Source organism: Amphiprion ocellaris, chromosome 6, assembly GCF_022539595.1.
Source record: "Amphiprion ocellaris isolate individual 3 ecotype Okinawa chromosome 6, ASM2253959v1, whole genome shotgun sequence".
NCBI classification, from domain to species: domain Eukaryota; kingdom Metazoa; phylum Chordata; class Actinopteri; family Pomacentridae; genus Amphiprion; species Amphiprion ocellaris.
This window is the reverse complement of record NC_072771.1, coordinates 37,029,491-37,045,729: the sequence shown is the minus strand read 5'-3', so window position 1 is coordinate 37,045,729 and position 16,239 is coordinate 37,029,491. Positions and strand designations below refer to the sequence as shown.

At 42.2% G+C, this 16,239-nt stretch overlaps 1 protein-coding gene across 1 annotated transcript in view; it reads right to left on the bottom strand.

Moving 5' to 3' along the window:
- The window catches only part of rtn4r (reticulon 4 receptor), a 41,255-nt gene extending 25,886 nt beyond the window's left edge, over positions 1 to 15,369 (bottom strand). Inside the window, exon 1 of the mRNA XM_023266438.3 lies at positions 14,683 to 15,369. Within this exon, the coding sequence (XP_023122206.2) occupies positions 14,683 to 14,704 (22 nt within the window). The 5' untranslated portion in view covers positions 14,705 to 15,369. The remainder of the gene's footprint in view (positions 1 to 14,682) is intronic.
- Between the last annotated feature and the right edge of the window lie 870 nt (positions 15,370 to 16,239).

The window sequence follows — 16,239 nt, the reverse complement described above, 5'->3', positions numbered from 1 at the left end:
TGAATGTTAAAGCATTTGTATCTAAATACTGCATTAATAGAGCAACAAACAACTTTCTGCTATGAAAAGATATAGTGGGAAAATAGAGTCTTTAGCAGAGGATAAAGTCACTCTCCCTCTGTATGCGTTGGAATCTGAGTTTCTCTGCTTGTGCACGTGAGCCCCTCCTGTTGAAACTTTTGGTCATTCATAAACAGGAAAAATTTCAAAAGGGACCTCTAACATTGCATTGTAAAGGCAAAAATGCAGGGTTCGGTTAGTGCCTCCCCCCCCCCAAAAAACAATTTTTTAACAAAAAACAATTTTTTAACAAAAAACATTTATTTCATTAATTTATCAAATTTATGCACACTTGTTGCAATTCTTGAGTTGACAGCAGTTGGGTTTTTGACCATTTAATGTATCTTACAATGCTAATGTAGGCTTGTGTTTTGTTTTTTTTAAATTTATTTTATTTTGGTTCTTATGCACAAAACATTTGTAGAATTTAAAGTGAAAGTAGGGGGAGATGTGGTTGCCATGTTTGTTTCAGTCTAAGATTCTGTTGGTCTAGTGGCTCTGAATGTCATATACAGCACCTACTAAATTACTCAGTCAATCAAGGAGGATTTATCAATTAGTGTTTTATATTTGCATTTTGAGAAACTTCATCTGACATGAGTTGGTTTTATACAATAAACTGTAGACAATCCCAGACTGGAATATAGTGACGCAGTATGACCTGAACTGGTAGTAGTTACCGAGACCCATGTTGTCTTGCAACCAGATCAGTGTATCCAACCTGCATGTCTTCCTTTTCTTTATTATTCTCCTTCCTTCTCTCCTTCCTTTGTGTCTCTGATGTTTTAGGTTTATTTCAGTCGCATTGCATTTTAATTTGGGCTGGCATCCTTGAAATTAAAGGAAGATAAAAGGGAAACTGGTGCTATGTTAATATCGCTTTGAAGATGGAGTCAATCTGGCAACAGAATGCCTGGCCCTTATTTTCCCTTCCCTTTCCTCTCTTCCTGTATTCAGCACAGTGGATAAGAGATAACTGCAGACTCAGCTTAGCAACAGCTTACCTTAGGTGGAGGAACTCTGAAAGCCCTCTCCTTTTATCTTGCTCCTTGTGGCAGAAAGCGGGCTTTGTTTTGTCTTTTTAATCGACATCTGGACGCTGAATATTTATCTATGTAATTTCTGCTTATTCGTACATTTTACCCTGCAGAGAGACACCGACTGCACCTGTCTGGCTGGATTTTCAAAGGTGCAGATTTAGCTCCAGTGCAGTTTGTATGACAGGAATATGTGTGTATCAAGTAGAGGGGAAATGGAGCACTTTCTTCTCATAGGGCTGCAGGCTGTTAAAAACGACTAGTAATAGCCATTATGCAAGTCCTTCATGCATTTAACCTGCATAATCCTCCATTAGAATTGCAGATAATGAAAGTGTTATGAAGTAGAAACAACTTGGTACATTGCAGGGCAGAACTCGCCGGCCAATTTTATGTAATTTCTGATGATGTAGCCTGTAATTTTTCCCAAGAGATACTACTCTTGAGTGTTGCTCCAAAGTGGGGCAGAATTTCAGCAAATACTGTAATAGAGAATTGGTGTCTTCAAAAAAATCAGCAGTAGCATCTTGGAAACAGCTGTCACTGTACTTGGTTTCCACAAAAACTTGCTGCAAGCTTTGTATTTATATCTATACGTGTTCTTACGAAGGCCAAGTGAAAATGTGGTATGACTGCAGATGCTTGGAAACTGACTCACTGCTGAAGATAAAAGGAGATCCACTCATCTAATGCTGCCACCAGCAAAATATTTGATGTTCTTCTTTGTTTTCTTATGGACGTGGATTTTTTTTTCGTTCTTTTTTCGAGTGGAGCTTTGAGCTAAGTGCAAGAAGCAATCTTCCGGTTTTGATGACAGCCGTATTAGCACTCTGCACCCAAGCCACCATCTTGACTAGTCCTAAACACGTCACGCTGCGACTTTAATACGCAGTTAATTACTCTCATCTTGACCTGCCGGTAAAATGAGAGCGGCTGCCACTGCCGCCCATGTTTCTGTTATCTGTGCAAAAATGCATTAGCGTGTGCCCCCTTTAATGGCTTTAATTAGTCGTAAACGGAGCTGATTCTCCTGTTAAGTGGATGTGGAGTCGATACTGTAATACAGTCCCAATATGCGCCACTCTGACTTTATCTCGTTTGAGGCGGAGGTGGTGCACGGGAGGATAGTTTGCACAGCAATGGCAGAGGGCGGGCAGGATAAACCCCCATTCAATGATTAGAGGAGGTATCACACACAGGCAGTACTCACTCACTGCTCTGATATGAAAAAGACATAATTAGTGTGTAGCTGTATTGACAGAGGAATCCTTATAGAGAAGCTGTTTCAATGTCAGTTACATAATGTGGAAAAGGAAAAAAAAGTTTCCAGTGGAGCAGATGAAACATCAGCAGGGCCTATTATCTGGAGAGAAAAGGGAGCCATCTTCATGTCATTATAAAGCAAACATATCCTTGGGATGATGTGAAAGACAAAGAACATGGGTACCGCAGAAATTGGAAAAAAATAAAATAAAAACGGTAATAAGAGAACTGTGTTTTCAGTGTTTTGGGAGTGAAAGATGTCTAAACTAATACAGCCAGCATCAATGTTATTCCAGCTTTGGTTGACGATGTTCACTCAGTGAAAGCTTTTCACCACCACCACCCTGCACAGTAGGAAAAAAACCCCTGCATATTCAGTAAATGAGGCGGCTTTGAGGAAAAGAGCCAATAAAGTCCATGTCAGTAAACTGTATCTCCTTTCATCTGCTCCCCTGCAATAAAGTTTCCAGTCTCCAGTCTCCATTTGCTGAGTAACGCCTTGAACGGCTGCTGGTGAGGTGCAGGGCTCTCACACTGGAGGAAGCTAATGGCTGTTTATGGTTTCTAATGCATGATGATGTAACTTCTGAAATAGTAGGTCTCTATTATGATGTGGTGTGTGCGGATAGAATCCATTGACAGGAAACACTGTGATACCACAAGTGACCCTGCAGAATAACTAAATGTACAATGTACACTACCACTCAAAACTTTGGGGTCGCCCAGGCAATTTTCCATGAAAACTCACACTTTTATTCATGTGCTGACATATTTGCACAAGGGTTTTCTAATCATCAATGAGCCTTTCAACACCATTAGCTAACACAATGTAGCATTAGAACACAGGAGTGATGGTTGCTGGAAATGTTCCTCTGTACCTCTATGGAGATATTCCATTAAAAATCAGCCGTTTCCAGCTACAATAGTCATTTACCACATTAACTATGTCTAGACTGTATTTCTGATTACTTTTGAACTACTTTTGAATGGTAGTGTATGTCTTGATCCAAATGAAACTTACCTGAGAAAATCCTGATAGTACCCAAATATAAAAGGCACAAACAAAAGGTTATCTCCATTTAATAACTGCAATACGCGACAATACACTTCTACAGGCAAGAGTCTGCTATTCATTGTTTGCCATTTTCTCCCAAAGTGTCTGAATCAAGAATAAAGAGCACAAATTTGGAAAATCTATACACAGAATATCAGAGAAAATACTATTTTAAATCAAGATCTGAATATTTTTAGAACAAATACAAAAACGGAAACAAAGATGATGCAAAAACTACTCGTATGTTCAAAACCTTCTGAACACTTAAAAGTGATTAAACCATGTCTTAGCTGTGGGCACTTTCTACTCTGAGAAGATGGAAATACTGAATAAAGATCGTTGCAGGAAAGGTCTTTTGGATCATTCTAAAGTAGTTCAACTGACAAAGGCATTGCTTTTGGAAGGACACACTTCTTTTCAGCTGTGATTGTTTGAATCTTTGAGCATCAAAAGCAAAACTCAAGGCGTTCGCTTCCACTGCGGTCGAGTGGAGGCAATAAAAATCTCAACGGCAGCCATCTCATGCTTGCATGTAGTACAGTATGCGGCGGTCTTGCAGTAATCTCAGTGGAAATTGCATACTCCCCTGATGTTACTTTTGCACTGTAACTGATTTTCTATCAAATTTATTACTACATTAACTTCAAGGACAGTTATAGCGAATGATTTTTTTTTTTGCCTTTTAACTAATTAACCTGATTGAGACGGATCCTTGTGTTCTCTCGTTAGCTATTTAAATGTATGCATTAATTTTTTATGCTTTGTGATCTTTGCTCTGCCATTCTTGTTATCTGCCGGCTTCTAGAATAGCAAATGGAGACATATGGACGCTGGAGACCTTTCTTAACCTCTCTGTAGATTCCGTTCATGCATGTTTTCATGCGGATTGCTCGTAACATAATTGATTTGAATGCCTCCTCCTATATAGTATACAGGGTGGCAATTTAGACGACATATGGTTCCACATTGGGGAAGGTATTTACAGAAAAGGCAACCAACTGTGTCATTGTTGTGCACGGAAACCCAGAAAAGTCAATACTTCTAAGAGGAATAAACATGATATTGCAAATAATGTATGTAGAAAGGTATTGTTTGATGTACTGGGATGCTGATATTAGATATTAACCCTGGAATCAAAGTGGAGAGTACTTTTAATTCAGTGTTCTGCAGTGGCCCTGTACCTAAAGCCTCTGTGTGATTTTGCACTGCTGATCAGATTCCATAGTTTCCAGCTTTAATTCCAGCATCATGGTAGAGTAGGCAACAATAAACTAGGGAGAAACCTGGGGAGGCTCAAGTGCCTTTAACTTGGAGGGGTAGGTGTAACTATTTCACGGCTGTTTCTCCAGAGTTAACTGTGGGAGATGGAAATGTAACACTCACCCCCTCCTGAAAATATGGTCCACCTGCCAAAGCCTTGTGTGAGTCAGTAAGCAATTGGGGGAGGGGGGGCGATTTATCTGTGTGTTTGTGTGTACCTGAACGGATTGTTGATCTCGTCCTGAAGTGCGTACGAGCCGAGAGGGAAAGTGGAGGAAGAGCGTGCTCTCTCTGCCGTCTCATATTTCTCTGTGGTGTAATGTGCCGCCTATTCATGCGATGCCTTTTAAAGGCATGGTGGGAATCGCTTCAGTCGGGCACAAAACTCAATATGCTAATGCCTTCCAAGGGAGCGATGGAGGGGGGAGAAAACATAACCTGTCAATTACCCACGGCACAAAAAAAAAGCACCGAAAGTTTTATTGAAAACCGCCAAGACAAAAGAGCTTAAACATGATCAAAAAACACGAGCCGCCAGTTGTTTTACTAATTATGAAATCATGTTGGCGGAATTAACCTCCACTGACTCGTTGCCATGCGAGTTGAAATGCGTTGTGTTTTTTAAGGAAGCATATGGCAATTGTTATCTCTATCAATTACTTCTTGAAAGTGCCAGGTGGAAATTTCCGGCTTTGATTTATGCTAACAGAGGAAAGGCCCGATCTGTCAGAACTCATTATCCAAACAAATGGAGAGGCGGGGTCAGGACTTTTGATGAGAGATGGAAAATGGATAAATGCAGCTCAGGAAAAAAAAAAACAAAACATACATCATGAATGCTACACATTGCAAGGCATCGTTATAACAGCCAGTTTTCTCTGAGTGATGGCACAGCTTCCATCCCCGGGGGAATCTGCCGGTTGAGGACCCAAGACGGAGCAGTGGGACCATCAGAATTGGTTTCAGACTATTTTGTTCCTCACACAGACATCATCAAGACCCCTCAGCATAATTTGTTTACAGCTCAGAGATGGAGTGTTGGCAGTGCTCATCTCTCTCCCTGGAATAATTGCTGTGATGATAGGCTTTGCTGGGAACACGTACAGACGTGAAAACAAGCACCATTTTAGATTAGATGGTGCCGACAGCGAGCCAAAGTTGACGTGCACCGCAAACGGTTGACATATCCCCGGTACGATCTGTGTTTTGTTTTTTTTTTTTGCCGCTCATCTGATCAATTCCGTCTTTGTGCTCCCCGATCCTGAATGTCAAAGGGATTCCATGGGAATTTTGTTACACAGATGCTCTGCCTATTCTTATGCGCCGAGAGTCGTGTCAAAGTGCTGCACTGCAGGATCTAAACGCTGTTGTTTCTTGTCTTGCACAGCAGCCCGGTATAATCATCCACAATACTTTCGGATGGATACATTTCCATTCTGAGACTCTATCACCAACTGATGACATTTTACGGAGAAATAAAGCACCCATACTTGCTAACGCTCGGTGTAGATCTTTCTTAGGGAGAAGAAAATATGGTCTGTGCAACATGAAGTGGTGCATTTTTTTAAAATCTAGTAGCTGCATTGGTTGGCATAAGGATGAAAATATCCTGATGTGTGCTTATCACGATCACTTATAGTCTCCATATGGTTGAACACACTAGGGATCGATTGATATGGATTTTTCAGGGCCGATATCGATGCTGATTTTTGGCAATCAAGAAAAGCTGATAACTTTGATCAGTTTATCTTCTGCAGTTCTTGACTATTTTCTTAATATTTGTCTGTTCTATTGCTTTTATTATGCACTAAAATAAACTAGTATAGCCTTAGCCACTGCGAAGCTAACTTCCTGGCTTGCGTTTCTTGTTCAGTTTTTGCTGCTTGAGAGATATTTCTGAGACCACACAGTGATAACAGGCACAATGAGGAGGCTGCATCAGAGCTGAGGTAGAGCTTTTAATTTATTGATAATCAGCCAATAAAAAGAATGATTTTGATAATCAGAAAAGTGCCAAACATCAGCCACAATAATTGGTCAGGCTGATGATTGGTCCATCCCTTGAACAGACAAAGATGTACTCATGAAACGGGTTTCTTCTCTGTCTAAAACAGAGAAGAAACAGATTAAGTGGTGAAATCACAATTACCGGTGCCGAAATATGTCAACAAAGAGCAAGTTGTACTTTAAAAACTGAAAAAAGCTAGACTGAAAGGAAAAACTAGAGTTCACGACCTCAGCTTTGGGTTTTGCTACAGTTTTGGATGGTACTTTAGTTCATACGACTCCATTTGAACCACTTCAGCGGCTAAAATCCACCACTTTCCTGCCAGCCAACCGGATCCATACCGAATCCCCCCTCCATCATCATCATCCCCTACTATCTTGCCATCCCTCCCCGCTGCTTCCCCTGAGCACAGCAGATTACAGATATCATTATAATGGACGTCCTGGCAGGCCAGCTGCGGTCACATTTAATTTGCCGTGGCCTGATATCGACACAAGATAATCAGCATTTACACCTGAGAGTGAAGACAGGAAAGATGAGCGACAACGTGGGTGAGAGCGCAATGGAATTAGAAGAATGACCAACACAATGCGAGCGGGAGAAAAGGGAAAGACGGTAAAGAAGGAATATGTATTTGGAACACAATCCACAGGGACAAAAAGGGGATGAAGCACACTCATCAGATTTGCATTTTAATAAGAATAACCTACGCTGGAGCCTCCTGGTAGGACTGAGAGCAAAACCTGATGCTCATGAACATCCCTAAACACAGACTTTGCATCTCAGCTCGAATGGAGTCGCCTTCCTTTGTTTCGTTTTCCCTTTGCCCTGTCCAATTACATGCAGATACAGAGAAGTGTTGTTCTCTCAAAGTGAAGGTTATAGGCTACTCTTATTGCAGCAGTCGAGTGGGATCTTCATTGATTCTCCCTCCCCTTTTTTAAACTTGCGAGTATGTTTAGTAACTCTTTCCTCCTGTAGCAGTTGCAGGATTATACATTCCCCGCTGTACAAATCCTTTTTTTACTCCCACCTGCCACTGAAGACACCGATTTGTGCATGAAAGAAAGTTATCAGCCGCTTAAAATTTGTGGAATTCCCGCATAAAGCCACCAGAACTGGTATATACTTTATATGATGAGCACCTACGGAATGAGCTTTGACATCTATAACAGATCAATTTCCCCTCAATCTGAGGAGTGATGACTTATTTCTTTTGAAGGGCTCCCCATACATATTTCAACTACCAGGCTCCACTGCAAGACAAGTTGCTGTTCTGGATGTATTGCAATGTGACTGAAAGTGCAGTCTCTCAACTGTATCTCTGAAAACTTTTGTTCTACCACCCCCTTAAACGGAGGTCTGTCTATTTATCTACCTATCTATCTGCCTATCTTTCTGTCTAACTTATGGTTAGCCATCATCTCAAGGTTTTGTTTTTCTTGTGCTTTCACTGCAGAGCTACCTTTTGAAAGCTTGCTAATATATGCAATCTTCAGCATACAGTATATGTCCTTCACATAAAACACCCTGAAGTGATCCTTTAGAACTTTCACTTTGAATGAAGATACATAACCAGAATAGAATCTAACAATGGGTACAGTAGAGGAAAAGGTGAAGCCCATTGTTTAAAGCACTTCCAGTATGCAGTGCCATGGGGATTCGGTATATAAGACGCTGCATCAAAAACACACGACTCCCCATCTGTCGAGTTTTTAAAAATAAATCACAATAATAATCACAACAACAGGCACTCGGGATGATCAGAAGGATTGGTTGAGAGTTCATTTTGTGTCACCAACGCTAACGAGATCAACGCAGCTAAAAATAACTAATAAGAGATTATTTATCTATCTGTGGAAGGAAGAAAAATCAATCTGAGGTTCTTCTTCAGGCTATCTTGCCTCTAAAAAACTTGAAGAGCAACTAACTGGGTGCACACTTCAGATCAGGTTGTACATCGGAAGTGCAAACAGCTTTTACAGTGAACAGAAACTCCTTCCTATTGGCTCGTTGTAAAAAGGTTGTAAGTTTTGTGGTAGTTTTCCTGCCCATCTTCCCAAAGACAAAAACATTTAAGGGTGCAAACACATCTTCTTAACCCTTTGACCTTTAGTTAACTCTTCCATAATTATACTATCCTACATTAAAGTTGCTCTTCTCACATTGAAGTTATTCCCCCACAAAGACATAAAATGACCAAAAAACTAATAAATGACAACCTAAGAGCTCACGATCAAGGTTACTTCTTACCAATATGCTTTTAGTAGTTACATTTTCACATTGTACTCTTTGTACTTTTGTAATAGTCTATTTCATTGTAAATACCAGCCATTTTTACACCTTTTATTGTAAATATCAGCATTTTTGACCTTATTTTTTCAAGCCAGCGCGATTTACTTCCTGTTTTGAATGTAAATTTCTATCTATCTATCTATCTATCTATCTATCTATCTATCCATCTTCAGACCACTGGATTTTTTTGGATTCACTGTTTTCACTATTATGCTTCTTTCATATTACAAGCTTTTTATTGCCTGAAGCACCACCGTGAACCAGAAGAATCCATTGACCTGTACATTTATCTATATTTGTTTTGGTGTTGATCAGTTATCCTCACCTTGGATCCGCTGGCCACTTTGTGTGAACGGCAGTGGAGAAGCAGGAGCAGCGGTTGACTTATAACTCTGACAATGGCTCCATTCATGCGTCTAATTTAAGAGCGGCTTCTGCTCCGTCTAATTAACAATTTACTAGGCCATCAGTCAGCCTCTCCCATTGTGGTATAATCAGCGTCGGCGACGTTCAGGCGGCTCAGCGCACACCTTCACATCTGCAATGGGATTAGGTGCGACCGTGCAACCTATTTTTATTCTTCGTTTTTATGGATACACAAACGGGAAAAAAAGTGGGCACTGTGAGTTCCAAGGTCGCAGCCAGAACAACCGTGAAACCACAGATTGAAAGATGACACCGTGCAGCGGAATGAGCTGGGCAGCGTGTTCGGACAAATTAGCTGGATCTGTTTGTGCATGCTGAAGTGGGTGGAGGGCTAGAATGTTACTGGCGTGTTAAAGGAATCAACAGATGCATATTTTTTTTTTTTTTTTTGCTCTCCTTGGTGGTCAACATCCCTCTGCTGCTGCTACTACATGTTGTGTGTCAACTCCTTGTCTTTTCTCTTAAGGGCTGGTTCCACTGGAGGGTTTGAGCCTCTGTTAAGCATAGGCACCTTTAAAGGATTATGGTACAGTGTCAGAGTGGATTTTTGCAGAAAAAAACACAAATAAATCCCCCCATAAAGACTCCGCCCGCATCACCACCCTAAAAGTTGCATAACCGTAATTCATCCAGTCCTTCCTCAACACCATCCTCAAGACATGAGCCAACACATTCTGTTCTTAAGTGGTGGAGGAAGAGGGTTAGAATCTGCCTTCTGCTGGTTGTTTCTCCATACATGCTGACAGAACAATAATAACCCACAGAGAGGATTAAGGACTGGTAATCTGGGGGAATAGTGTATTTCATTTCCACTGCTTTCTGTAAATTTTCGCCCCTTAGCTTCCTCTGTATAAACAAATAGAATTTTTTTTCTCGTTTATCCACTTAGTTCCTCTGTCTTGCTGATTAGCAGTGAAGGGCTGGGAGACTGGGATAACCTACAGTGGATGGTTCCAAGGATATCGCAGGCCAGCATGACTGTGTGTGCGTGTGTTTGTGTGTGTGTGTGTGAGTGCGTCGGCATGTACTGTATAAACAAATGCAGTGCTACTTGAAGGGCGCGGCCAATTAAAAGAAGCCCCTGAAGGAGCGTGCTCATCAGGATGCAGTGAACATAGCAGATCCACTCTCAGATAGCCTGCTGCAGTCTGTCACTGTAACTAAGGCATGAATACCACCAGGCTCTGTAGCACAAAATATTACCATCTTTATCCTTTAAACAGCAGCAGATCCATGAAAAATGCAGCATGAATACAATGGATTGCAAATTCTTGTATGTTGTGGGTATGTGTGCTGACTGATAATACAATTATCCATTAATTGGAAATGTTAAATCATCATTAAATAGTCAAATTTCAAACAACACAATGACACTAATGATGCAATTGCAGTAAAATGGCTTTTAAATAGTTTATTAGACTGTCACAATATGCAATATGTTATGTCAAAATACCAAATGAGCTTCCAAGAATTAAATAAAACTCGATCTTCTCATCTTAATTCAACAACACCTCCCCAAAGATGCTATTACCCAAAAGTGCATTACATGAGGAGAACAGTTAGATTTTGGACAGAATTACATGGATTTAACTAAAACTACAAATGTAACAGTTCTTACACTATGTATTGGTCAGATGTGCTAAATATGTATCTGGCTGCACAGGTGAATGATTCATTAGAAGGAAATTTCACTGACGTGAGATTTTTGCTGTGATAGAGCAAATAAAAATTGCACTGTTGCTCATAGAAGACAAAGATAAGTGGATCCAAGACTGAATTTCTGGAGTCAATGAGGCTACTTTTCTGTATTTACTCTCAGTTCCTGCTGCACCCAAACACCCAAATTTAAAACATTGCAACATTATTGATGAAATTGCAATAAAACATGTACAAAATGGTTTATAAGACTGTCAAAATATGCAATGTGTAACATCAAAAAACAAATTGAGCTTCAAAGAATGAAATAAAACTTGCTAAAATGTATAATTGCTTGTAAAAACTAGATTTTCTTATCTTAATGCAACAGGATCTCCCCTGAGATGCTATTACAGCACCCAACAGTGCATTACATGAGGAGAACAGTTAGATTTTGGACGTAATTAAATGGATTTAACTATAAATATAAATGTACCAAACGGTTATAACACTATCTGTTAGTGAGATGTGTTAAATATTTATCTGGCTGCACAGGTGAATGAGTCATGAGAAGGAAATTTCACTGACTTGTGATGGAGCAAATAAAAATTGCACTGTTGCTCATACAAGGAAAAGACAAGTGGATCCAAGCCTGAATTTCTAGAGCCAGTGAGGCTACCTTTCTGTATTTACTCTGAGTTCCTGCTGCATTCACTGACAATCCAGACGTCAGTGCTGCTGTGTTTTGTTGCTGAATTGCCGAGCAAACCACTCTGTTTACCTCCTTCAGTGTGATTTCTGCTGTCAAACCACCTGTTGCTTCCATCATGACAGTTCTGACCCCAAAAACGTCCATCACAAAGGTGCAACAATACAATCAGTGACCTCTATCGACCTCTATTGGTGGCCAACAGAAACTGCAACAACAGCAGAACTCTCTTCCTCTTAGAGCTTCTCAGGTCTCTGGCACAGGCAATGAGGCTTATTAGTCCTCGTAGCTTAAAGGCCTTGCTTGTAGCACCACCCTAGACTAGAAAAGTGACTAAATAAGAGAGGGGGAGATGGTGGAGTGTGATGAAATTCAGGCAGAAAAGCTCGAAATGAAAGGCAGAAAGCTGAGCACCTGCCAGAGTAATCGAGGTTGTATTGATCACCAGCCTCACCAGCTACAGATATATGAGGATCAAGTGATTTGTACAGCAGGGATGTCAAAATCCTACATTTTTTTCCCCTAGAGCAGTCTCTTTGTTGACCAATTAAGAAGAAACTCGCAAGGATGTAAACAACATCTCCAAAGCTACTTTCTAATTCTTCATCTCGCACGATGAAAGACACCTTTGCAATAACACGCATTTCCTGTCTTTCTTCTTCACCCGCCTCCCCCCCCCCTCCTCAGACCTCCCCATAAACTCACGCAACATCACTACACCCACACACACATTATCCCTCCCAGCCCAGCTTGTATAAACATCCATACAAACACAAAGATGGATCAATTTCACATTCCCTTTCAGGATGCCTCGTCTCATTGTCAGCGTTTATGGCATGATGTTTGATCCCACCTAATGCTGCAATGCAAATCAGCTATTGTTCCTTATTTCTTTCTTTTTTGTTGTTGTTTGTTGTTGCATCTTTTTCTTTAATACGTTCTGAACAATTATCTCGCCACCTCAGCTGCATCATTGTGGCCTATTTTCGAAAATAGGACAGTGTTTTATTTTGGCGAGGCGCTGCCAAAAAAAACCGAAAAAACAGCAAAGTTAACTAATTGAAAGAAAAGAGGGGGGAAAAGGGGGCGTTATTGTGTAGTGGTTTAAAACTCCTGAAGAGAAAGCTTTTAGTTCCACCATAATGGTTTTATCCATTCATTTGGACTTTATTGGCTTTGCTTGGCAGCAGACAGGGAGCAATGGCACCCCCGAGCAACAGCTTTCCCACAGAGGCATTTGATCATATGCTGACTGGGTGAAAAAGAGTGTAAATGAAAGTCCCTCCTCTCTCTCACACTACAAACACAAGACGCGACAGGCCATATGTTCTCAGCCAAATCAGGAGCATGAGAGATGGATACCAATTATAATTGCAGCAGGAAGAAGCAGAAGAAGAAGAGGGGAATCAGACATAGGTGTGTGTCAAGTGCCTGGCGCTAAATCACGCCAGCAGTCAGGATGATGAAAACTTGCCTGTAGGCTTCTGAGGGACCCAGAGCCATTCTGTGCCAATGGAGGGGTGTGCACTTGAATTTGCATCACCCTGTGACATATGAAAGAGAATGCAGAAGCAGATGTGCCTCTTTGATTTTTTCTTTTTTTGTGCCAGTTGTGAAAATGCAAAGTTATTCCGTGGGCCACACAATAATCTGCGGCTTTCTTACCATAATCCTGCAGTTTCAGCCAAGTAATGAACAACGTGAGTGTGTACAGCGTGTTGCATAAGCTGTGTGTGTGTGTGTGTGTGTGTGTGTGTGTGTGTGTGTGTGTGTGTGTGTGTGTGTGTGTGTGTGTGTGTGTGTGTGTGTGTGTGTGTGAGAGAGAGAGAGGCAGGGGTGGGGCAGGGTGGAAATGTGTGTGGTGGTGGGAGGGGGGTGTCCATCCACACACGCTCCTGATGGAACAAACTGGAGATCCTACATGCACTTATCTGACTGTGCTGCTTATCACCCAGCACACGCCATGCCTTTGTTGTTCTCCCTGCACTGCATTAAACATGAGCCACTTGCAAAAAAAAAAAAAAAGAAGAAGCAGGCTTGTGTACAATCAGGTGCAGGAAGACACGCACTGACACGCCAGGTGCCTCATCCTTTCCTCCCCTCCCTCTCTTCACCTATCAGTGCGCACACAAACTCCCCACAGCCTCCACACATGCGCCTTTTGCCAAGAAAAAGAAGACATTCTTAGCCATTTCTGGCGGGAGTTGAGGTGGAGCATTCCTGCTCACACCAAGTCCAGTGAGGGAAAAAAGAAAAAGCCACAAGGCCCAATTTCCCTGTCACTCTGGCGAGGGCACCCTGAGTGGGATGATGCCACGAAAACACCAATTAGAAGCCAAGGAGCTGGAGAAGCGGTATTATTGGGCGGCCAAGCGGACCATCTGCAGACTTCATCAAAAAGGAGCTCAGCCCACAGCGTCCAGACGGGCTGAAGCGGACGCCCGGGTTAAGTTGCGATATCATGCAGAGCATATTGACTGCCACAAACACTACACGGCCTGTCACTCGCACGCTTGCGCACTAATACGCACGCACGCACACATACACATACACATACATAAGAGGGGAAAAACAAAGCCAGGACGCACAAAATCTGCTCTGAATTATGACTCAATTAAGACTCAAGGTCGTTTCCAGCCGCAATCTCCACATCTGATATTGGTGCCAGAAATAAAAATACAGCACAGATTCCTTCTATTCTCTCTCTCTTGCACGAGTTTAATCAAACCACCGGGGTGCCAGAGGAGTAAACTCCAATTAGGACACTTGATTTGTCTTCGGTTGTGTCTCCACACAGCGGATATGACACTGCAACCGATTTTTATCAGTGCGCAGTAACCCAGCGGGATCCTCCTGTCTCTGCCTGCCTCGTGTGGAAACTTTACCAGAAAAGACGCCCTGCTGTCTCCGTGTATGTGCAGCCTTTCATACTCACCATCAATAAGAACGGTCTTCATGATTTTAGCCTTAGACGGGGAGGGTGAAATCCAGTTGCTGTATAAAATCCAAGTGAATCCCACCGTGCGCAAGAGGAGGGGAAGGGGGAAAAGATATCCGCTATTTATTGCAATTTTTGTGGGGTGATTGCAAATCCAGAGCGAGGTGGAGGGAAACGGACAAAAGCACCACCTTTGCCCACCCTTCAAACTTTAGCCGTAGGTCTTCCCGAGTGGGGAGCCACGTCTCCGGCTGCACCCTGGCTCAGTCATGTGGACGAAGGGGTTCAAGCGCACACACAGGAATAAAAGAAAAGCAGTCAGCAATAACATCCAAATTGGGATAACACCAGTCGACACCTCCCCCCAAAAATATAGGACAGCTCTGGAGTAGGAGCTCTGAAGTGCAGAAGTGGAGAAGAATCAGCGACGCGGGCGAAAAAACAGTATTGGATCCATCTTTCTTTTCTTTTTTCTTTTCTTCTTCTTTTCTGAAATCGCAGCGCAATATCCAGTCCGTCACTTGATTTTTTTTTCTCTCCCCTCCTCCTCCTAACCCACAACACTGCTGCTGTATATTATCCCAAGTGCACGGAAAGGGAGGGAAAAAAAGTGTGCGGTCGAGCCTGTGAGCACGGATGTACGGCCGCACTGGTGCGCATCAGTGTGCGTTTACCAACGGAGAGAGGTGGAGGAGAAAGGGAGGGCGGGGCAGCGGCGAGGTGCGTTTGGCAGGGAAGAGACAGAAAAGAGAGAGATAGGAGAGAGAGAGGGGTGAGAATTCGAAGATGAATGTTTTATGGGGTTTGTATCACGCTGTAAAAAATATTCCTCCTATTTCTGATAGTTTTAATATTAATCATGGCACAGAAACGGGACGGGGACGTGCGCGTATTGTGGTGCCATTTCGCGACACCTCCAGTTATTTGCAGCAAAAAAAGAAAGAAAATTGAATAGGGAGAAAAAAAGAAATAATTTCACATTAACTGGAGGAATTTCGACTCAATGAGTTATTCAGTCAGACAGACATTTCTTGCAGCACCGGGCTGCGCTCTAATGAATTTTTTATGTGCATGGGGTGGTGGGTGGCGGGTGGGTGGGTAGGAAGGTGACGTGAGGCGAATCTATTTGGATCGGACACGGCCAGGCACGCACATGCATACGAAAATACCCCCCCACCTCCGTAAAGACAGGCGGAGAGCCAGGCCCTGCTGGTGCGCTTCCTCCGGGGTGGGGGGGGGAGGACTGGACAGTTTGGCTGCTCGGATGTTGGAGGCGGAGTTGTTATAAAAAAAATCAAACCAAACAAAGATTTCAGTTCTGCTTGGTTAACTGGACAGACAGGATAACACCTTAAATCCTTACCTGAGCTGAGACTGGAGCTACAATTGCTTTCTTGGTTGCTTTCTTTCCTACCTTAAACACTGTATTTTCCTTTATTTCCCTCCCCAAAACCCAGCATTACGCATGTTTTTTTGTTGTTTTTTTGGCTGCACTAGACGTGTTAATGTTTGCTTTTACGAAGTGATTAGGGCTGTTGAGCAGCAGTGTCAATG